The sequence below is a fragment of the Ruditapes philippinarum genome, unplaced genomic scaffold (assembly GCF_026571515.1).
Source record: "Ruditapes philippinarum isolate M1 unplaced genomic scaffold, ASM2657151v2 ctg629_1_1_1_1, whole genome shotgun sequence".
NCBI lineage: Eukaryota > Metazoa > Mollusca > Bivalvia > Venerida > Veneridae > Ruditapes > Ruditapes philippinarum.
The window spans coordinates 427276-452360 of NW_026858135.1; the positions used below are offsets into that span (position 1 = coordinate 427276).

At 33.4% G+C, this 25085-nt stretch overlaps 1 protein-coding gene across 1 annotated transcript; it reads left to right on the forward strand.

The window, feature by feature from the left end:
• The first annotated feature begins 1866 nt into the window (after positions 1-1866).
• Positions 1867-22047, forward strand: LOC132752223 (alpha-L-iduronidase-like). Its single transcript, XM_060742531.1, has 16 exons — positions 1867-1924; positions 2799-2940; positions 3509-3652; positions 5668-5861; positions 6279-6374; positions 7498-7691; positions 8545-8645; positions 9179-9257; positions 10219-10468; positions 12088-12175; positions 12668-12771; positions 15201-15322; positions 15802-15927; positions 18133-18209; positions 18724-18848; positions 21756-22047. The coding sequence occupies exons 2-16, from the start codon at positions 2807-2809 to the stop codon at positions 21860-21862; spliced, it is 1941 nt and encodes a 646-aa protein (XP_060598514.1). The 5' UTR covers positions 1867-1924; positions 2799-2806; the 3' UTR covers positions 21863-22047.
• The last annotated feature ends 3038 nt before the right edge of the window (positions 22048-25085 follow it).

Sequence of the window (25085 nt, forward strand, 5' to 3'; positions counted from 1 at the left end):
GTACATAGTTATGGTGGGTATGAAAAGGCAAAACAAAGTAAAATTATCTGTTCTATATCATGTGCTGACTTTTACTAAGTAAGTAAGTAAGTTAATATATTAAAGTTGTAAACATTCAAGTTGAACAGAATCTGCGGTTAAAATGCAAATGTGTGTATGAAAATAACATTACAGCATAAAATATAGTACCTTCAGGGAGGCCTTTAAATTACATAACTGTAGAGATGTACAAGACAATAATTAATTATGACACAATGCCATGTCGCATTCTTTTATTTGTTTAACTTGTGTTATAAGTCGCATTCAGTGCTTTCAGCGCTTTGATCTATATTGCAGTGATAATGATCATATCACCAAATTTAAATCAGTGACAAGTTCCTCATGGAACTTAAACAAAAAAGAAATGTTCTGTTCTGCTCAAAATATAACTTAATAGGACAGCACAAAAAGAACAGAAATAACATAACAATACGGACAAAAAGACTATTCCGAGACAGAAAATACCCCGCTTCTCCACTATAATAATGACGGATAAACGGACCAAATAATGTGACGTCACAAGGTAGACTTTAACGTTAGGCACTCACCACAAGGATCACCACAAGGAAAACAAATGCATGAATGTTACATCGGAAGACACAAAAATATCATCTTAAGACAATAAGACACGTAAAATAAACAACAGAAAATGAGGACCGAAAACCGCTAGTGTATGTACCATAGGGAACGTGTTACAGAATAGATTTTTACGATGGAGGATTATTTGTGGAGAAGACAGGTAGGTGACTTTTATTCCGGTCCATACTACAAGAAGTTTAGTTTATAAAAGATGGTTTTGTGCTTTGCTTCCGATGTTATGTGTGTTATGTGTATCTTTCCTAATGAGTTTGACACGAGATACGCGCGAATAACCAGCAAGGTCCCTCCTTAATATTACTCCGTGTTTAAAAATGTATGATGAATTCGAACATTTCGTGATAGTTGATTGATATACAAGCTGTTAAATAGTTGAGAATTACGACCAGCTACTCAATTTGGTAGTTAGTTGGTAGTTGGATATTCGAATTACCAACTACCTACCATAAACATGTACATGTAGGACTTGTGCATGCGTTTTTTTAATCACTGAGTTTATTAGTCTATAACAATATAACAGTATTTTTTTAATAAATGGATATTTTATTGCATAAATAAGAAGGTTAAACACATTTAGGGCAAATTAATGCCACTAGTACCTTTGATTTAGGCTTTAAAATGCCAATAGCAAACCTTCTACGCCTTAAACGGTTATCAAAATAAACTATACTGTAAATAAATGGCTTATCTTTCAGATTTAATATGGTGTAGAACATTTGCGTGCTGATATAATATATTCTTTCTTGGTTGCTTTTATGCGCTACGAAGAATGCACACGCGCGAAATGCAAGATGACCATTTCTATGGAAATATGGTCTATACATTTCAATAATTATTTGAAAGAACTTTCACTGGGGGTGGTGGTGGTGCTGGCGGTGTCGGAAGTTTCGCCTTCGGATCATGGCAGTAAGCCACAGCATAGTCCAGTCCACCAGACCGTTCCGGGGAACTGATAACTTATGAACCTACCTCAGCAGAAATGCCGGTAGTGTGGGTATCTGAGTTTTCTTATCTCGTCACCGGTTTCCCTTGTGGGCGCGTCCTCCAGAAGAGTACAAGACAGTTTAGATTTGGAGGATAGTGCAAAGATACAGATACAGAAAGATGCCCCAAATCCAGTCTTAAGCGTACCAAGTGCACGGGACCTCGCAGGCGAAAGACGATGGTAGAGATTAGCTCCCTTTTTATATTTAGCGCCATTTGTTTATTCATAGTTACTTCCCTTTTATCAATATATGCGTTTACTCATGTGATAAATTAGAACTTTAGTGTAGATCTAATACAAAAGGTGGGTATTTCTGTTTAAGTGCTAAATGTTGTGTTGTTTTGGAAATAAGTCTTAGAGTGAGTCAAACCAGTGTTAAGACCGGAATGACATTGTAAAGTACTTCGATCACAAAAATTTATTGAAATAAATCGTGTATTGTAATGATGATGTTGTATAAATTTACCTGTTTTAGTGTTTACACTGATTAACATTTAGATTAAGGTCTTCAGGGTACAGTTTTTATACTGTGACAAGACAACACTACTGTGACAATGTCGCAACAGATAGAAGAAAACAATATTAAAAGTGTGGCATATAAAAACTATAAAGTTTTGGAAGATAAAAATACATTGTAGCTTTAATTATAATTTTAAAAAGATAACGCCTGGCCAAATGATTGTAATGTCTCTTTTACCGACTGGTATTTTGAATAATTCACCACATATTGTATCATGTGATGGGTTAACTTACAAGATTTAGGGACTTTGTATCATCAGATGGGTTATTGTTTTAACTTAAAATAGATTTGAAAGATTTTGGGGATTTTGTATAAGTTTGAATCTAATATGAAAACAATTTAAATTGATCAAAATAAGCTATGTAAGAGCCACTGTAATAAATGTTTGATTCTTCCTTATTCCTGTCTAAATTAACTTTTGGAAGGCAAATGCAGTGTTAATCCAAAAACATGACGTTTTAATAAATGGTCAAGAATAAAAACTATTGAGGGCAGTTTATGCTAAATAGATTGTTGGAAATTTTCAAATCTTATTGCAAGAAATAGTGGGATGCGCAAAGGCTAATCTGTGTTAGAATGTACATACAATTATAGACATGATCGTAGTTGTTTGGTATTAAACAATGTATCTGTTTAATGATATTTATTTGATTGCAGAGAAAGAAATGAGGTTTCACATATTGACCATGCTAGCAAATGTCTTGATCATTGCACAGCCAGGATGTGGTGTGAAAGTCGTAGTCAACACATCTGTTCAAGTCGGACCACTAAAGCATTTCTGGGAGTCTACTGGGTTTTGGTATTAAAATTTTAATTTTTATCTCAACTAATTGAAAATAATGGGGCTGTCATATTCATCTGGATGTTGGTGTCAGTGTCATCATTGGTGTAACAACTTAGTGTAACTTAATGTTATATCTTATCTCATTAATAACTTAAGATAGAAGACGGTATCTTCACACACTTATTTGTAGTCTGAGATAAAAGGAGGTCAATGAAATTTTACGAATGATTCTGTATAGCTGAAAATATTGTTATCTATTTTTGGTATAACGTGTCACCTTACGTTAAGGGCAACTTCCAGTTTCCATATCAAAGTACTCAAAGCATGAAAAGACATAGACTTTGAAAGGGGTTTATTTGTAAACATTGTGCTTATCAGAACTAAATCATTTACATTTGATGTCCAGTGACAATAACATTTCGATATAATAGAAAAAAAAATGAAAATCTCTTAGGGGCTTTAAGATATATAAAAGAAGCATGGAGCATTTAAGGATGAAAATTTATTATTCAATATTATTGATTGCTGCTTTGTTTAAGAAAACAATCATAAGATAATAATAAATAACCTGTTGTGTTTTTAGTCCACCTCTTCCTCATGAGGATGCTTATAAATTTGACCTTAGTCCGGACATGGTGCAGAATATAGCGCTGATTGGCACAGTGCCGCATAGTGGTATCAAGCAAGTTCGGATCCACTGGTTGTTTGATCTTGTTAACGTCATCAGGTGCGTATAATGAGCTTGCTTTATTATTTCTGTACGAGTTTCGCAGAATTAATTTTGTGACACTTGACTGTTACAAATCTAGAGTTCACAGTTATAAAGAATTTTGTATGGTCAGACTCTGATTTTAAGTACAGTAAAATGCCACCTAACGACCATGCCACAAATAGGACCACGCCGTTATTACGGGCACTTTTTAAGAGTACAAAATATTTGCCTTCTTTATTCATTGAGAAAAATGACCAGTGTACCGACCACGTCTCTAATCCGGCATAACGACCACTTCTGTCAGACATTTGTATGTATTTCTTATCAAAACATTAACCTGTATTACGACCATGCAACATAATTGCCAGACATCACTTGGTGTTTATTGCCCCCAATTAATTGTCGTAATCTTCCCTCTGGCGTAAACAAATACACCGGGTCAAATGGGGTCATTAATATGTATCGATTGATAAGACACTTGCTTTACAATGTATCTTTAGTATTCAAGCGTCAACATGATCAGTTTAAACCACTTCTGGCTAATTAATCTAAGCAGCTATGGTGTGAGAAACGATTAATTTGTCAGCGTAATTAGGATGTAATAAACAGGTAAATAGCATTTAAAATTGTTTGTTGTGCATCACAATTTATAGCAAGTATGGTAAAAATTGATAATTACACCAAATTATCAGTTCATGTGTGCTTTATTTCGATATGTAATTAATGTATAAATCATAATGAGAGTTATAACTATATTTAATACCTCATATTTTTCTTCTAAAGGGGAGACTTAACACACTAGCCGTAAATTAATATTTTCATAATATTAATGATGTATCAAATTATCATGCATTAAAGATGTTTTTTGTTTAAAAAATATGTGTTTCTTTTTACTCATTTAATTAAGTACATTTACCATGTGCATAAAACTATACAAGGTATACATTAAGTTAAGTTGGACTTCGTCAGCTATTAAAGTGACTTATTCACTATTAAGACCAATTCACTATTAAGACCACTTTGAGTCAGTCCCGTAAGTGGTCTTAATAGAGAGAATTTACTGTATTTGATTGGTCAGAAACCATTACAGAATGTGAGATTTCAGACAGAACTCAGGAAAAAATAAGTTTTATAATTTCCAGTTTCTCAACACTAGAATAACTGTTAGATTTTTTGGATGAAACTTTAAAAAAATTGATGAAACTTTAACAAAATGGTGAAACTTTAAAAATTGCAGTGCAGTGTAATGGTGCATTTTTACACCTTGCAAATAAAAGAACTATGCAGTTTTTACTCCCAGTATTGAGGGATTTTTGTATTCTATGATCACTTTGCACTACTCAACAAAAAATAACTTTACCAACAAGTCTTGTGGAGTATGTAAGCTGCTGATATATGTTTTGATTGGTTCCTTTTAATAAACATCATAAACCGACATATATTTAGATTTTTGGAGAGCAACATTTCCCCACGCCTAAACCAGTCTTAAGAGTTTAAGCCAAACATTCTAACTCCTGTTGTATATGCGTATACTAGAACTCTGTATTATCAGCGCATATCTATTTTCAATGTATTCTAAATATTTTATGTGCTTTCAAGTGAGCATCCTTGAGCCATTTCAACAAAAAAGCAATGTGATTAGTAAATTTGTTTGCATCATACATAAAACAAGTTATTAAGGTCTCCATATAACCTCAAGGCAGACATAGCAAATGTTTAAGTGCATTGTACGTCAATAATGTATCACTGCGTTCCATGATAATTGTCTCATGAATTTCAAAATTGTTTTTACAATGCTTGAAGCAAATTTCTGACAAAAAAGAGCAATCATCTGCCCATCATTGTACAATACTAATAAACTACTTCCAATCCTGTTTCCAAAACCATACCATAACTGAGGTCATATGCGGAAAACATGACACATTATCCTAGGGTTTGACAATTAGACACTTTAGCCACAAGGTCACTGCTCCTCTTCATACTTTCATGTATCTTTTTTAATCAAAGCTATTTTGTTTTCCCATTAACAGCAGTGAGCCATTTAAACCCCCTGTGTACAATTTCACCTATCTTGACAATCTGATAGATATACTGTACAATAATGGACTCCAACCTGGGTTTGAACTGATGGGTAATCCATCTAATATGTTCACAAACTTTGAAGATAAAGCCATGTTGATGAACTGGAAAAGTCTTGTTACCCAGACAGCACAAAGATATGTAGGTAAGGAGAAGGTCACTCTATGATATGTGTGATCATTTTTAATTTACTCTTTTAATTTGAGATAATAATAATATATAAATTAGTTTTTACCCTTTAAATTAATTTTTACTCTTCAAAATTTTTTAATTAAATTTGGAAGAATGCTAGATATGAGAAACTATAGCATACAGTTTGCAAAGTACATTTATTCTCTTGGACACTGACACAGGGACATGGTTGATTTGTGGTTTTACTTCTTGTGCATATTTTATTCAGAAATTAACATACTAAAGAGCACCTGAAGTCTTCCTCCACAAGTAAGATTTTTTGGTTCCTTATTTTAAACCCAGAGTAATGCGTATAAATGCTTTTGAAAATTTTATAAGATTATATTCATACATACATGCTTATTTTATTTGTCAATCATTTTATTTACAGACCAGTATGGACTAAGCTCTGTGATGGACTGGAACTTTGAGACTTGGAATGAACCTGATTGTCATGACTTTGATGCTGTTAATATGACTGTGCAAGGTTATAATACTGTTGTTAACTTGAATAATGAGATAGTTCTATGACTTTAAACAATATTAATCTCCAAAATTTTCAAACATAGATATACATTACAACTAGAAGACATTGTTTATAACTTAATTTAATTCGGAAGAGGAATATTTGAAAACAAGTCCAAGACTTATATAAATTCATTTCCTCAGTCTATTTTCCTGTTAAATAACAAGATTTGGATTTCTTCTCATTATATACTTGGGTTTCTTTTCATTTTATACTTCTTTGTGTGTTTAAAGGGACTGTACCCAGGTTTTTCATCTTGTCAGGACTGGAAACTATATTTTTGAGATTTATTTCCCATTTGATCTAGGCTAGGACCAATAATTTGTGTGTGCAATGTCAGATAATTTCCTCACTTAATTTTCCCAGAATAAGTATTTTAATTGTGAATTATGATCCAAAAAGAAAAGTGTTTATTTAAATGCTTTTAACTTAAAAATAGGTAAGAAAGGCACAAAAATATGATTTTCTGTGTTATTGTTTACATATTGGTCTGTTTTAATTGTCCAAGTTGATCTATGTAAGAAATAAATATTTTATGTTTTTAGGCATTCAGACCTCAGTGGAGTTCCTTTAATAGATATTTGAAATATTTGAAGAAACAAAAAATGACTTGTTAAAAGACTGATTGAAGAGGTTTCTTATTCAGGTCCATTATATATCATTAGTTATAAAGTTTCCTGACAGGTTAAATGGTTCTATATACATGATTATTTGCATACTAGTATATAACCTGAGCCCCTAGGTTAGAGTTACAAACTGTATATTGCAAACAACCATGATTTATATATGGCCATATAACCTGTCATGAATCTCTATAACAAATTAAACTTCCTATTTTACAGAAAAAAAAAGATATATATTCACAAACTAAAAGGAGCCATGCATATAAAACTGTATAAACATTGTGATAATCCGATGAATAAAAGATATAATGTGATAATTTGGCAGGGTGTCTTTTCACAGGCTGGGGAAGCAGCCCTGCCCCTAATTTTGAGAAAAATAATATGATATTTTTGTAGAAAGAAAAAAGGCCCTGTAAGGAAATTGTCATGTTTATGTCTCACTAATTTTACATTTATTTTAGGTTTTCTGAACTACTATGATGCATGCTCAGAAGGCTTGAGGGCCGTGTCTGAATCCCTTCGGTTCGGAGGCCCCGGAGATGCATGTAAAAGGTCCAAATACTCTGATGCGTTACTAGATCATGTGGTGAATGGAATTAATTATTTCACTGGAGAAAAGGGAGTCCGGATTGACTTCATATCATTCCATAGAAAGGTGGGGTATTTTCTATTACAACTTAAAAATGGATATCAGTTTTAGCTGTATTTAAATAATGAGCCACGTCATGACAAAACCAACATAATGGATTTGCAACCAGCATGGATCCAGACCAGCCAGCGCATCTGCGCAGTCTGATCAGGATCCATGCTGTTCGCTATCAGTTTCTTTACTTGTTATAGGGTCTGTAAGCGAACAGCATGGATCCTGATCAGACTGTGCGTATGCGCAGGCTGGTCTGGATCCATGCTGGCCGCAAACCCATTATGTTGGTTTTATCGTGACGCGGCTCATATATTGAAGTTGTCAGTTTCAGCTTGATATGAATCTAATTAGGTAAAGGGTTGAGATGTATTTACTAATTTTATAATTAGTAGAAAAATTATCAATGAATATGAAATGTTATGTCATAATCAAACTAGTATTTGTGTACAGTATCAGATTGACTATTTGAAAATAGGAGAGCTATTGTACTCACTTTATAGCAGCCAGACTTTGGTTTAGTTTTTGCATGCAAGTTGGTATCATTCTCCAAAAAATACTGAAGGGAATGTGTTGAAATTTCACATGTTTGTTCTCTTTAATTTTCTAACATGATAGGCACAAGTCCCATATAACTAAGTTACCTTTATACAGAGTTTTGCCCTTTCCTTATTGTTGAGTGTGCTGTCTTAAAGAGACATGGCCATTTAATTCACTTGCTATAAGTTATCTCAGTTTTATGGTAAAAGATGCATGTGTTTTTCCAATCCCCTTCCAATATGCATGCTAATTGTTGAGCTATTTTATCTGCAATTGATTTATTTATATGTTAAACAAGTAGTTAATGTTTTGTTTTATTCATATACAGGGCAGTGGGTCATCTCAGAAGATATTAGATGATGAAATAACTTTAATGGAAGACATTGCCAAGAGATATCCTTCCCTAGCCAGCAAACCATTCTATAATGAGTAAGTATATGTATATACAGTGAGACCTATATTATAAGCAAAAGTGGTGCCGACTATATGTAACATTGTATTTATTAGAACTTAATATTTTGCATTTATGTCCAGAAACAATATACTGTTGATACAAAATGCAGGAAAAAAAAATAATTAAAAAAATACAAATTCGTTAAGGGGCTATACTTCATGTATAATACATGTACCATGTCTTAAATAGTATACAAAAGGGTGACTGATATTCCAATTACATGTAGTATAGCTTTATAGTTACACCATAATTTAACAAAATGAGTTAGGTAATTGGGAAAGGAAATTTTTACTTCTTCTTCTGTGAAATGCAGCAGCTCATCTCCATAAAGTGTCTGTACCATAGTAGTAAAAATAAATGCAGCATTTAAACCTAGATGGCAATTATCTCCATCAGAAAGTGAGACATTTAAAAAATTGGCAGAATATATTTTATTAAACATGTTTTATAAGAATTCTTTTATGAATTTTTGTAAATTACATAGAAAATATTGTGTTTTTGTTTTTAGTGAAGCTGATCCATTAGTAGGGTGGTCAAAAGATGAAGAATGGAGGGCTGATAATACATATGCTGCCATGGTTGCTAAGGTCAGAAATTGAAAAATTTGTAAATGTAACATTTTTAGCCTGACTATTTGAAGAATACCGGTATGGAGAACTATTGTAATCACCTTTGCGCCGTAGTCAGACTTTGGTTCAGTTTTTGCATTGAAGATAATATCTCTAAAACTTCAGAAGGAAATGGTTTGACACTTCACTCACTTATATGAAAGCGTAATAGAATCTCACTTTTCAAGGCCCATAACTCTGACATGGATTTTGACAGACTTATGGCCCTTTTTTGAACTTTGAAAATTCTACATTATCCAGGCTCTTGTTATACTATCAACTTAGTATCAAGCACTGAGAATAGTTGAGCACTACTGACAGCTCTTGTTACATTCACATTAAACAGTAATACATTACATATTCATTGCTTATGAAGTATGAACTTATTACATGTTCTTGACACCTGACTGTAAGTGGTAGGTTTTGTGAAAGAAAACAACTATAGTTTATTTGTATTTACCCGGTAGTTGATATACATGTATTTAAAACCATTTACAAGCTTATGTGTGTGTGTTCTTGATTCTGTTTTATCACACACCCGTGCCGCTTTTTCTTACTGTAAAAATGGTATTGCACAGTAGTGCATGTATTATGACGTGATGTCATTTTCGTTATATAAACATAGCGTTAAGACATGCTTAGTGATAGCGTTGTACTATAGGCGCGTCAATGAAAAATGGTTCTTTTTCCCTTCGAACGGTCTTTATTTTGGGTTTGTGATAAATATAATATTAAATTTGTGAAAGTTTAATAATGAATTTATTGAACAAATCAGAGGCTCGCATAATATAATTTTATCAACTCGTTAATTAAATTGAGAATTAAATGATTTATTAACTCATTAGTATTACGCTCATTTAATATCCTCTATATAACGAATGATACTTATACTTTTTTTGACTGTGTTGGAAAGCTACATTCATTTTATGTTCCATTTCAGATAATAGTTCAACATCAGAAACAGTTCATTTCCAATCAATCACCTGCAATCAAGAACTACACGTTGCTAAGCAATGACAATGGCTTCCTGAGCTGGTACCCGCATCAATTTAGTCAGCGTACTTTGTTGGCACGGTTTCAAATTAATACAACCAACCCTCCTCATACACATTTCTTTCAGAAACCTGTGTTCTCAGCAATGGGTTTGTTATCTGTCCTCGGAGAAAAACAGCTACAAACAACTGTATCAGGTATTTAAGGTAGTTTTACTGTAATGCTTTCCCACCAAAAAATTCTGCCATCGGTTAATATCCTAGCAAAACAGTTATTTCCTGAACGTTATTTTTTCAAAATCTTGGGCATTAGATTATTTACAGTCACTCATCCTTTATCACTTTGTACTTAATTCCGATTATCAATAGTTGAATTCAAACTATTGAAAAACGAAAATCATGAAAAATAAGGTTCTTGAAATGACTGATTCATTAAGATATAAGCCGATGTAAGAAATTTTGTGACAAGAAAACATTACAGTGCACCTAGCTTAACTGCATGCAATTAATATTGCTTAAGGTAATTCAAAAAGGGCCATTCAAGGCATTCTAAATGCTTTATAAGACATATAGAGTAAAAATCGTTTCCGGAGTAGTTCTCTGCAACTACTGGCTGGAATTCAATGAAACTTTATGGGAATCATCAATATCAAGAGGAGATGCGCATATCGTCGGCATGTTCCGGTCAGACACTTTAACTCAGAGTTATGGCCCTTGATTTGTTATGCAGTATGCATATGGAGTAAAAATCGTTTCCGGAGTAGTTCTCTGCAACTACTGGCTGGAATTCAACGAATTTTTATGGGAATCATCAATATCAAGAGGAGATGTGCATATTGTCGGCTTGTTCGGGTCAGACACTTTAACTCAGAGTTATGGCCCTTGATTTGTTATGTAGTATGCATATTGAGTAAAAATCGTTTCCGCACTACTTCTCTGCAACTACTGGCTGGAATTCAACGAAACTTTATGGGAACCTTCAATACCAAGAGGAGATGCGCATATCGTCGGCTTGTTTGGGTCAGACACTTTAACTCAGAGTTATGGCCCTTGATTAGTTATGCAGTATCCATATAGAAAATTATTTGTTTCCTCGCTACTTCTCTGCTACTACTGGCTGGAATTCAATGAAACTTTATGGGATACTAAGAGGAGATGTGCATATAGTCGCCTTGTTCCAGTCAGATACTTATAACTCAGATTAATGGCCCTTGATTAGTTATGTAGTATGCATACATCTCATTGGCATTTCCAGATTTTACTATTTAACACAAAGTTATGGCTCTGTTATTGCCCTGAATATTTATCAAGTTCAAAGAATATTACTGTTTATGCCATGATTAATATATAAATAAAGCCTTATGTCTTCAGTTGTTGTGTTAATAATAACCAGTACTCGGCGGGGGATATAAATTCAACGAATTTGCTTGTTCAAACTTTTTTTTAAGACTTCTCGGGTGTTATATAATAATATTATTATGCTTTTGCAGTCTGCATTTCCCCAGATCCTGTAATCCATTGAAGGGGCATCTGTGACCAAGTGATTGAGGTCATTAACTTTAAACCACTTGCTCTTCACCACTTTAGGTTTGAATCTTGACAAGGGTTTTGGATTCTTTCATGTGAGGAAGCTATTCAGCAAACTTACGGAATTTAGGTGGTTCTACTCAGATGCCTGTTTGTGCCTGAAATAATGCATGGAAGGACACCTTAGCTCTTCCTCCACTAGTAAAGCTGGTTAGGCGCCATATGACATATATTGTAAAAAGTAATTACTAATGTTGTTTTCTTTTTATACAAAATTTACCTGTTTGTAGATGACAGTGGTAAACAAATATCAGATGCTTCAGAACTAGGTGTTTTATCAAGTGTACATTATCCAGATATAAAAGGCACTTCTGACAGGTAAACAAACAATCTATATAAATTGTCTTTTACCAATTTATTATCAAGATGCAAAACTATTTAACCAGGTGTTCTGTTCACTTTAGCTGATAGGAATCTATGGCAATGAAAATTCAATACACATTTGTGACATATAACAACTTGGGCAGTACATAGTGTGGAATAAAGGAAACTTTTGAAATACAGAAAATAAAAAGATCTTTAAGTATATGTATGTTCATATATTTAGGTGCATAGTAATATGGGAAAGCATCGGATAACACTGAAAAACCGGAAACCACTCAAATTTCTAAAAAAAAACAAAACACAAAACACATTAAACTTTTGGTTTTACCAATAGATTTATCAGGTCAAAAATCTGTATTACATGTACATGATGTTTTTTCTTTCATTGAAAATAATCGTATGGATTTATATGCAAATGAAATAAGTATTTTTAAGTTCAGCCTCGAAACAAGTTATTATTTTAAACCAAATCTTGAAATATTTCAGCTGGCAAGTAGCGTCCTTGATTTACTACAGTAATGACACAGGACCACAGAATGCAGGAACACATGTAGACGTTTATATGGACATTAATCCACCAGACTCACAAGGTATCATAGCAACCCATTATATATGTAATGATTGTAAATTTAGAAAGAAAAAGATACAATATGACAGTTAATAAGGAAGACAGTGTTTACATGGCAGCTAAAGGATTTTATGTTAAAGTACATGTATACATCGTCATGTCCATATTTAGCTTGTCTGCTTCAAAGATGAGCTTATAATAATACAAAGATGAGCTTATAATAATAATGAGCCGCGTCATGACAAAACCAACATAGTGCGTTTGCGACCAGCATGGATCCAGACCAGCCTCCGCATCCGCGCAGTCTGATCAGGATCCATGCTGTTCGCTATCAGTTTCTCTACTTGTAATAGGGTTGGTTAGCGAACAGCATGGATCATGATCAGACTGCGCGGATGTGGAGTCTGGTCTGGATCCATGCTAGTCGCAAACGCACTATGTTGGTTTTGTTGTGACGCGGCTCATATAATGGCTGCATCATCATACATGTGACATCCCGGTGGGATTTAAAAAAATCCCGATATTTCAACACTGATCCCGATTCCCGATATTACAGCTTGAATTCCCGATATTTAAAAAAAAATCAACATAAAAAAAATCAAACACAGCACCTGTATCTAAAATGTAAACCGTGCCTCCGGGCATTGATTGTTATCTGTCCATATCCTAAATTATAGCGGATTAAATGTTGATTAAATGTTGACAGCAAGGTGACGTAATAAACAGTTCCAATACCCAAAGTTATTCTCACATGTTTAACTTATCACGTGTCGTGTGTCAGTCAATTGACCTCTTTTGTAATTTGGCAGTAGGTATTACACGCTACGTCATCAAAACTACCCTGTAAATTTACATGTATGAATTCGGGTCAACCTTTGATTTTCTTTGATTAGTGCCGCACTGATAAAGATAAAAGGGGAGCAGAATCATTTAAAGTGGATCATTCAAAACCTGTTTGAGATGTCTAATTAACCTATTTTTAGTGAGTGGGTAATTTTTTGTTTTGTTTAGGAATTACGCAATCATCGAGGCAAAAATATGGATTTAATTAACGGAACGATTCTTGCATTTATTTTGAGTCTTTTACTTATGTTACGTTATTTAACTGTCATAGTCTTATGTTTATGAATAGTTGTTGCACGTTTTCAAATAGCTTGTGTTTAATTATTGAATGACTGAAAAGACATTATAATTCTTCAAACTGAAAATAATGAAATGTGAAAGTGTGACTGTTTTAGAAATAGCCAGTATGACTACACTTATTTATTTATCTATTTATTTATTTTTTTGGTGAAATAAATTAATATTGATCAACAAAAAAATCATAAAAAGTATTATCATTTAATGATTTTGAGGGTAATATAGATTCTTTGAACCAAATGTGCCAAACACGCACTGAAATTCGAGTCGATAAAAAAATCCAGTTTTGAGCCTCAAAATCCAGCTGAAAATCCAGATTTGGCCCTTTTCATTTGTCACATGTATGCATCATGGTCCTGCTAAAATTAAAATGTTACCCAATATTTTAAAAGTTATAAAACATGAAATACTTTACATGAACAAGATGCAGTTATTATACAAGGGGCATAATTGTGAAAGCTATAATTTTCAAGTTATGCTCAATTTTAACATAGAATTTTTGTCACATAATTGTTAATGATAATCATTGCACTTCAAAGAATCACCTGAGGTTGGTTCATTTTGACTTACTGAGAGGTCCCTATAATGCTAGGTAGTTGGAAGTGGTGTATTCTATTTCTTACTCAAGTGGTAAAAAGCCATTGATTTGAAATGCTTTCATTTTGACATTTGTAGTAGAATAGATGAAAATTTAAAAAAAACTTTCAGCTGTTAGCACAGCTGTTAGCAAAATGTTTTTAGAGCCATTACACTTGTAAAAATGTTAGGAAATCTACAAGACAATTATGCACCTTTATTTTAGTTGTCTAAATAGAGAAGTCATTTCATTATGCCTAGTTAGGTCAGGTCTCTATACTTTTACCAGTCTGTCTTACCACTGGACTATTGATCACCCACAATAAGAACTGGTGCAAAATCCAGGAAGTTCTTCAGGTAACTGCCAGCCTGTATTTGACTAAAATATTGGTAAACTTAAATGCTAATCCAAGAAATTTTAACCTGTGTAGTGTTGTTTGGGATTTAACTTAATACTGTGTTGGAGCAGTACCTCTATGAAATCATGCAGAAATCATGATCACAGTGTAGAAAAATATCACCTTTTTTTGCAGATTTTTACATTTTTATTCATTTTTGTATACAAATCTGTATGAGGAGATAAATTAGACATCTAAGGTACATTTCGGTGAGTAAAAGGCGATATTTAAGCATTTAATCACTCAAGCGCCTTGTCAAGTATATACCGGACAATGGTATTTAGTGTGGTGCTCCAACTTTTTTTTTAAATTTTTCTCTCAATTGTTTTTGTATCAGATTTAGTACTGGTGAGCTGGATCCTGGATAACACATTTGGTAATCCTTATAGAGTATGGAACCAGTATGATAAACCTGATTATCCTACTTTAGAACAGATGAACGCCATGAGAGCACTTGAGGTAATATTTGTAAAAATAAGTTTACATACTGAACATACCAATTGTAACCTGTCAAATATGTAGTAAAATACTTATTATATAGACAAGATTTGGAAGGGTTATTTTTGTTGTTGACATGACATCATTAGATAAAATCGTTTCTCAAGCACAGCTTATTTTACACAAAACATTATTTAAAAGGAAAATAATAGAGTGACCTTTGTTGAGCAGGTTTTTATTTTTGATTTCTTTCAAGGTGGTCTCTAAGTGAGGATAAACTATTTGTTCATCACAGTTCAATCCTAGAATTAGCCAAGATGTGTATATTGGGTGATATTTATTTTTATTTTCTTCACCCAGTTGTTGATACAATTGTTTTTCTACTGATAGATATTGGTTATTTAAAAGCATTGTTTTTTGCTTTATATACAAACTGTTTTTGCATCAACAAGAAAACTGTTGATAAAGTCATAATGGATTTATGCTATGTGATTTTACAGGGAGCGAGAGCTTTGTTTAATATCTCAGTGAAGACCGGGTACCAGTATTTGGGAAAATGGTTTTTACAGGAACCAGCAATGCTGTTAATACATGTGTGTTCAAAGCCATCCTATCAACCAGATCAGGTATACATGTTACTTAAGATGTAAATCAGTTTTCTTTATTTATCATTATTGGCATATTCGTTTCTGTTATAACAAGTGGTTGAGCATGTAATTAATTGGCCCCTTTCTTTATCTTTTATTTATCCTTTGTCGTTTGTAAACAAGTGTAAACAAGTTTGTAAGTCAACTTCTCACTAGTAATAGGTTAACAGAAGATATGACTTTTAGGGGGATGGGGCATTTTTACACCAGTCTTCAGATCTGGGCGTTTTTAAGCTGAATATTGGGGATATATTGATATTTATGAAATAAAATAGCAGTCAATACCATTTGAATATGTGTAATAAAAGTGTCATCAATTGTGATATGCATGCTTGTTTTAGTCATCACAAAATTTATTACAACATACATAAAGAAAGAAGGGACGTCAGTGTATGGGAACGAACGGTGTAGGCTGTTGACTTTAAACATTTTCCCCTCATCGCTGTAGGTTAAAATCCAGTCAAGACTTTGAATTCTTTCATGTGAGGAAGCTATCCTGAGTTAGTTTATGGAACATCAGTGGTTCTACTCAGGTGCCCCCCTTGTGCCTTAAATAATGCACAGAGATAACCTAAGGTCTTATTCCATAAAATAACAGGGTAAATGACTCTTGTTGGTCTAGATCTCTATCACAATTGTCAAAGCATGACATGTCCACCATACAATGAGAAAAAATAGAATAAATGCTGATGTAAAATACTTAAATATAAGATAATATACTGTATATCAGGGGGTTTTTTTTTGCGAGTATCTAATTTCTACTTTATTCGCGTACAATGCTAAATTTTCACTTAATTTTAATAATAGGATTTCACGAGTTTCTGGAACTTTCTTTTCTGATAAGTCATACATATTTTACATTGTGATGCCTACGAATCAATTTATCAAATATCAATTTTTGATATTTATGTTTTTTAGAATTGAATGTGTATTGTCTTATTTTTATTTTTTTTTCTTCTTTAAAGTAAATGAAAAATCTCAAGTGACACATTTAGTAAACAGGTATTTTAATTTATGCCTTCTAACCGAGTTTCTGATAAGATAAGATAATTAACACCTTGCAAACATAGGCATCTAAACAATAACGTGTCACAAGTAACAATAAAGTGAGATAAGGTTATCAATGTGACATTCTCATACATACTTGTAAGCAATACATCAACAGTAAAATTGAAAACAAAGTTTTAGCTGTGAAAACAATTTATCTCTATCAAAAAGAGTGGTCTCTCCTTGTCGGTAGAAAAAAAAGAAAAAAAGACACATGTTCAACAAAATCGCTGAAATAAGATTTGATTAATGTAGGTCACTGCTAAAATTGCGTTTTGTTAGCCCTCTATGGGGGGCATTTAGATGTACGTTCGTCTGTGCGTCCATTTGTCCATCCAACAGTCCGTCCCTCCGTCCGTCCGTTTTCATTTTTTGTTGCACGTAACTCAAAAAGTATTTGATCTATGGTCATGAAACTTTACAGGAATGTTGCACAGCATGTGAAGTTGTGCACCTGGGTATTTTCGTGTGGATGCTTTTGGTACTTGTAAAGGTATTGCCCTTGATTAAGTAAAAATTTGCAATTTTCAAATTGTGTTCAAATTGTGTTGCATGTAGGTCAAAAAGTATTTGACCTAAAGTCAGGAAACTTTACAAGAATGTTACTCAGCATGTGAAGTTGTGCACCTGGGTTTTGCTTGTGGCTTTATTCTGTTGTTTTTTTCAGAGTTATTGCCCTTGACTTAGTAAAAATTTGCAATTTTCAACTTGTGTCACATGTAGCTCAAAAAGTATTTGACCTTGTGTCATGAAACTTTACAGGAATGTTGATCAGCACTCAAAGGTGCACCTGGGTATTTTTGTGTGGATGTTTTTAGTACTTGTTGAGTTATTGCCCTTTACTTAGTGAAAATGGTCAGCATGTGTAGTTGTGCACCTGGTTTTGCTTGTGGATTTATCCAGTTTTTCTAGAGTCATTGCCGAATGATTTAGTAAAAGATTATTATTTTCCAACTTGTGGAACATGTAGCCTGAAAATTATTTTACCTAGAGTCATGATATTGAAACAAACAGTGGAGTGTGGGGGCACCCGTGTCCTATGGACACATTTCAAATGTTTTGAGTGTTTTTCGTAGATACTGAAATAGAGTAATATAAAAGGGTAGATAATTTGTGTTTTTGTTTTCTTTATTTCAGCCAAACAATGTTAATGTACATAACATAACTGCTGGACAAGTTCTAATAACATGGTCAGATAAATGTGTCAACTCAAGGTAAGTGTACTTCATATATATACATGATTCATTGGTGTATTCATTTACTCAAAGAGTCAAAATACATTTACATTCCAGTATACAGCTAATGCTTTAATGTAAAGCAGCATGCCTCCTGATTCATGCTAGTTTTCATTAAAAAATTTAAAATGTATCAAAGAATAAAAATATTGTCAAGTGAAGAACGAAAGTAATTTACACATTGCAAACAGTGCTGAAGATCTATGAAAATTACCAAAAATAACTCATAACTTGTTAACAAATTGTCAGGCATTCTTCTCAGATGCACAATGATGCCTAAAATACTTCACACTTGAGGTCTTCCACCAAAACTTTTTCAGGCAGAATATGAAAATATTAAACTGAATGTGAACATTTTTTTGCAATAGACATACTGCTTATGAAAGGAAGAAACTATAAGACGGATTATTGTAATTCTGATACTGATGTAACTTTCATCGATACTTTTAAAGCTTTGAAATGATTTATTATTTGATATATTTTTAATTTTCAGATGTATCCTTTCTTATGATATACAATATTCCAAGACTGGTGATCAGGGATCATATATTTCTATAGTTCCTGAGGCGAGAAGAAAAACAACTACATCATTTGTTTATACACCATCTCCTAAACAAGGTAGCTAAATAACCGTATGGTCCATTCTTTTTACAAACATCAGGTAGCTAGACTGTCACTGCATTGAGTTGGTTTTTCTGTGTAATTTATTCTATCTCAACAGATACATACTGCTACGGATTAACCATTACTGATCAATGAACTTATAGCAGTATAATCTCTGCTTGACAAAATGCACGTTTTTAGCTCACCTGTCACAAAGTGACAGGGTGAGCTTTTGTGATCGCTTTTCGTCCGGCGTCCGCCCGTCGTCCGTCCGTCGTCCGTCCGTAAACTTTTACTTTAAATGACATCTCCTCATAAACCACTAAGCCAATTTCATCCAAACTTCACAGGAATGTTCCTTTGGTGGTCACCTTTAAAAATTGTTCAAAGAATTTAATTCCATGCAGAACTCTGGTTGCCATGGCATTACCTAAAGAAAAAACTTTAAATATCTTCTTTTAAAAAACCATAAGAGCTAGAGCTTAGATATTTGGCATGAAACATCTTCTAGTGAGTGTCTACCAAGATTGTTCAAATAAAAGCCCTGGGGTCAAAATTGGCCCCGCCCCGGGGGGTCATTGATTTTCCCTATATGCATATAGTAAAAACTTAAAAAATCTTCTTTTAAAGAACCCAAAGAGCTAGAGCTAAGATATTTAGCATGAAACATGTTCTAATGGGTGTCTACCAAGTTTGTTCAAATAAAAGCCCTGGGGTCAAAATTGGCCCCGCCCCGGGGGGTCATTGATTTTCCCTATATGCATATAGTAAAAACTTAAAAAATCTTCTTTTAAAGAACTCAAAGAGCTATGGCTAAGATATTGAGCATGAAACATGTTCTAATGGGTGTCTACCAAGTTTGTTCAAATAAAAGCCCTGGGGTCAAAATTGGCCCCGCCCCGGGGGGTCATTGATTTTCCCTATATGCATATACTAAAAACTTAAAAAATCTTCTTTTAAAGAACTCAAAGAGCTATGGCTAAGATATTGAGCATCAAACATGTTCTAATAGGTGTCTACCAAGTTTGTTCAAATAAAAGCCCTGGGGTCAAAATTGGCCCCGCCCCAGGGGGTCATTGATTTTCCCTATATATATAGTAAAAACTTAAAAAATCTTCTTTTAAAGAACCAAAAGAGTTAGAGCTAAGATATTTAGCATGAAACATGTTCTAATAAGTGTCTACCAAGTTTGTTCAAATAAAAGCCCTGGGGTCAAAATTGGCCCCGCCCCGGGGGGGTCATTGATTTTCCCTATATGCATATAGTAAAAACTTAAAAAATCTTCTTTTAAAGAACTCATAGAGTTATGGCTAAGATATTTAGCATCAAACATGTTCTAATAAGTGTCTACCAAGTTTGTTCAAATAAAAGCCCTGGGGTCAAAATTGGCCCTGCCCCGGGGGTCATTAATTTTCCTTATATGTGTATAACAAAAACTTAAAAAATCTTCTTTGAAAAAACCCAAATAGCTAGAGTTAAGATATTAAGCATGAAACATCTTATAGTGAGTGTCTACAAAGTTTGTTCAAATAAAAGACCTGGGGTCAAAATTGGCCCCGCCCCGGGGGTCATTGATTTTCTTTATATGTGTATAGCAAAAACTTTAAATCTTCTTTGAAAAAACCCAAATAGCTAGAGTTTAGATATTAAGCATGAAACATCTTCTAGTAAGTGTCTACAAAGTTTGTTCAAATAAAAGCCCTGGGGTCAAAACTGGCCCGGCCTTAGGGGTGTCATTGTTTTTAACTATATGTGTATAGTAAAAACTTTAAAAAAAATCTTCTTTTAAAAAGCCCAATGAGCTAGAGCTTAGATGTTTAGCATGAAACATCTTCTAATGGGTGTCTACCAAATTTGTGCAAATAAAAGCCCTTGGGTTAAATTGGCCCTGCAACGTTGGGGTGGGGGTTGGGGGGCCTATATACAGGTGAGCGATCTCAGGGCCTATACTGACTTTAGGCTGTTTTCCCATCTGGCAGTGTGTCTGTCTGACTTTCTGTAGACGAATCTTGTGTGCACTCCTTCTCCTAAACCTCTTCTGACTTCATCAATTTTAATAAAATTTGACAGGAGGTTTACATGTTCATAATGTTAGGAATTTGACTCATTTTGGTCAAATTCTGAAATTTTGCTGATATTTGTCTATAACTTGTTATTAAAGGATGTATATTATCCATACTTTGACATAAGAACCCTTAAGAACATACCTTCAAGTAGGGTAATCTGACAGTTGTATGACTAGGTCATTTTTGCCACACAGGGTATCACTGCATCAGACACATATGTACACAATCAAATGTTTGATTGTCCACTGTAAATGGCTTTTATTATTTATGAATGGATTGTCGTCACACTTAGACAAAACAATCCTGTTCAGAAGACCTTCAAGTAGACCAAATTGATTATGACCTTCACTAATCAGTGACATTGACCTTGGAGGTCAAATTAATGAATTTTGCTAGATTTATTGCTGTAATTTGTGACAACTTTGTTATTTATGAATGGATTGTCTTCATACTTGGGTAAAACTATCTTAAGGACAATGTCCTGGGAAGATTAAACTCAATATGATCTTAATCATAAATGACCTTGACTTTGAATGTCAAATTATTGTAATTTCACAGCTTTTGGGGTTATTTTTGCAATAATTGGCAATTACTTTGTATTTAATGTATGGATTGTCTTAATACTTGGGGACATCAATCTGGGAGACAAGACTATGGGAGATTTATTTGAAAACTTTCAGAAGACAAGTTTTTAACAGCCAATTTTACATACATTAGAACAAAATGTCTTCATAATACACAAAAGTGCTTAGTCCCAAATATGATGAAAACTGATAAATTGATGTAAGATTTCCTGAAAAAGAAAGAGAAAAAAAAGATATTTATTTTATGAAAATAGATTTAAATCTATTTTCAGGTGTGTCAGCTGATGACCAAGTTGTAGGGTTTTACAGAGTTAGAGCTATAGATTATTTCATCAACTACAGTGAATTCTCTTTACCAGCACAATATCCAGACATGTAGTGGTCACGAATTGAAGAGATATTTTGTTTTCCATTTCTTTTGAGAAAATTCGTTGATGTATAATTCAGCTGTTACTTCGCCCATGTAAAAGTTCTTCATCATAATCATGTTATTTATGATTTAAATGCAGACAGTATTCATCCTTAAAGAGTAATGACTGATGAGCTTGAATAATTGTAATATAATATATTTTTTTATAAAAAAATGATTATTTTTAAGATAAAGTAGTTTCTTATGTTCAATTGTTGATAAGATATGTATTATTTGTACATATATTTGAAGTTGTGTATATATAGTATGAGATCATTTGAAATGCAAAAAGATATAAGACTTACAATGTATAACTAGATACATGTATAATGACCTTTAAGAGCATAAAGCTACATGTATATCTAATGAATTTTTAGCTCACCTGTCACAAAGTGACAGGGTGAGCTTTTGTGATCGCTTTTCGTCCGGCGTCCGGCGTCCATCGTCCTTAAACTTTTACTTTAAATGACCTCTCCTCATTAACCGCTCAGCCAATTTCATCCAAACTTCACAGGAATGTTCCTTTGGTGGTCACCTTTAAAAATTGTTCAAAGAATTTAATTCCATGCAGAACTCTGGTTGCCATGGCAACCAAAAGAAAAAACTTAAAATATCTTCTTCTAAAAAACCCAAAGAGCTAGAGCTTAGATTTTTGGCATGAAACATCTTCTGGTGAGTGTCTACCAAGTTTGTTCAAATAAAAGCCCTGGGGTCAAAATTGGCCCCGCCCCAGGGGGTTATTGATTTTCCCTATATGCATATAGTAAAAACTTAAAAAATCTTCTTTTAAAGAACCAAAAGAGCTAGAGCTAAGATATTTAGCATGAAACATGTTCTTATGGGTGTCTACCAAGTTTGTTCAAATAAAAGCCCTGGGGTCAAAATTGCCCCCACCCCAGGGGGTCATTGATTTTCCCTATATGCATATAGTAAAAACTTAAAAATCTTCTTTTAATGAACCAAAAGAGCTAGAGATAAGATATTTAGCGTGAAACATTTTCTAATGGATGTCTATTAAGTTTGTTCAAATTAAAGCCCTTGGGTCAAAATTGGCCCCGCCCCAGGGGGTCATTGATTTTCCCTATATACATATAGTAAAAACTTTAAAAAATCTTCTTTTAAAGAACCCAAAGTGCTAGAGCTAAGATATTTAGCATGAAACATCTTCTAATGGGTGTCTTCCAAGTTTGTTCAATTAAAAGCGCTTGGGTCAAAATTGGCCCCGCCCCAGGGGGTCATTGATTTTCCCTATATACATATAGTAAAAACTTTAAAAAATCTTCTTTTAAAGAACCCAAAGTGCTAGAGCTAAGATATTTAGCATGAAACATCTTCTAATGGGTGTCTTCCAAGTTTGTTCAATTAAAAGCGCTTGGGTAAAAATTGGCCCCGCCCCAGGCGGTTATTGATTTTCCCTAAATGCATATAGTAAAAACTTAAAAAATCTTCTTTTAAAGAACTAAAAGAGCTAGAGCTTAGATATTTAGCATGAAACATCTTCTAATGGGTGTCTACCAAGTTTGTTCAAATAAAAGCCCTGGGGTCAAAATTGGCCCCGCCCCAGGGGGTCATTGATTTTCCCTATATGCATATAGTAAAAACTTAAAAATCTTCTTTTAATGAACCAAAATAGCTAGAGCTAAGATATTTAGCATGAAACATGTTCTTATGGATGTCTACCAAGTTTGTTCAAATAAAAGCCCTGGGGTCAAAATTGGCCCCGCCCCAGGGGGTCATTGATTTTCCCTATATACATATAGTAAAAAATTAAAAAAATCTTCTTTAAAGAACCCAAAGAGCTAAAGCTAAGATATTTAGCATGAAACATCTTCTAATGGGTGTCTTCCAAGTTTGTTAAAGTAAAAGCCCCGGGGTTTAAACTGGCCCCGCTCAGGGGGCCTATGTACAGGTGAGCGACTTCAGGGCCATCATGGCCCTCTTGTTTACAAAAAAACGGTACAATCTTGTTATTTCGATAATCTAGTCTATTATGGAAATTGTTCTGTTATTTAACATTTATGAACATAAAATGTTTAGGAACAAAATATTATGATGCTATTTTAAATATAATTTTTTAAAATTCAAACTAAAATTTTGTTAACTGCAGGCACTAAAGATATAGCTTTTAATTTATCAAATAAATGGTTGAATGAATACCATAATTTTCTAAATAACTGCATAATACATCATTTATTACTGGAAAATCATTATTATTTGTGGGGAATATAATTTTTTTATTATCTTGGACTGGGCAATCAACAAACTTAAGATCCAACGAAATGTACATGTAATTTTTCTTGTGTACAATTATTTATATGACATGATTTAAAGTTTACTTTTTGTGTAAAACAGAGAATCTATGAATTAAATACCCCACGAAAATGTCCAATTTGACAAAACCACAAAATTTGATGCCCATAAAATAAAAGGAATTCACAGTAAGTGCCATAATATACCATTATTGATTGTAAAAATTATTATTTTGTTTCACATGAAAGCAAAACGAAATAGTTTATCATTTATGTGATAACTTTAGTTAATTTCATTTTCATGTAATGATAATCGGTGCCACATGTACTGGTTGGGGACCACCAAAACTGGTTGACCATCAAAAACCCATACAGCCTCAAAACCACTTGTTGTACATGTAGTTGTTTTCTTTGTTAATTGGTTGCTGATCAATCAGTCACTTTTTGTTATTTACAATAAATGCATGTTTCTCCTATGATTAAGTCATTAAATTTACTTTACTTTAACTTGCCTAAACATTTGTGGTTTTATATCTATTACAAGAACATGTATGGTCAAGATATAAATACTTTACCTCTTTCACTCAACATACATGTAATCATTTAAACAGAAAACTCGAAATTTCAGCATATGCTGCTTGAATATTGTATATTATTTGTAAAATGACCAAAAAAATATAACACCCAAACCATTATCTGGTTTACATGTACATATCTATCTAGACACAAGGGTACGGTAGTGAGGACAACTTAGGCAGTTTTGATATCCACCCTGCACAAGCCTTGAATACAATAATCATAATTGGCAATAAACAAACTTGATCGTCCTGTTTGGAGAAGAACCTAGCCGTATTGTATAAAATTTTCAGATCTCTAGCTTTAAAATTATGAAATCTGTTTGGAAAAATATTTTAAAAAATATCCGGTTGATGGTCCCCCACCAG

Excerpts from the sequence above, each read along its gene's own strand:
- LOC132752223 (XM_060742531.1), top strand. The coding sequence starts at position 2,807 with ATGAGGTTTCACATATTGACCATGCTAGCAAATGTCTTGATCATTGCA. Across the intron at positions 6,375-7,497 it reads TGTTAATATGACTGTGCAAG|GTTTTCTGAACTACTATGAT; the intron begins GTTATAATACTG and ends CATTTATTTTAG. Across the intron at positions 15,928-18,132 it reads CATCCTATCAACCAGATCAG|CCAAACAATGTTAATGTACA; the intron begins GTATACATGTTA and ends TCTTTATTTCAG.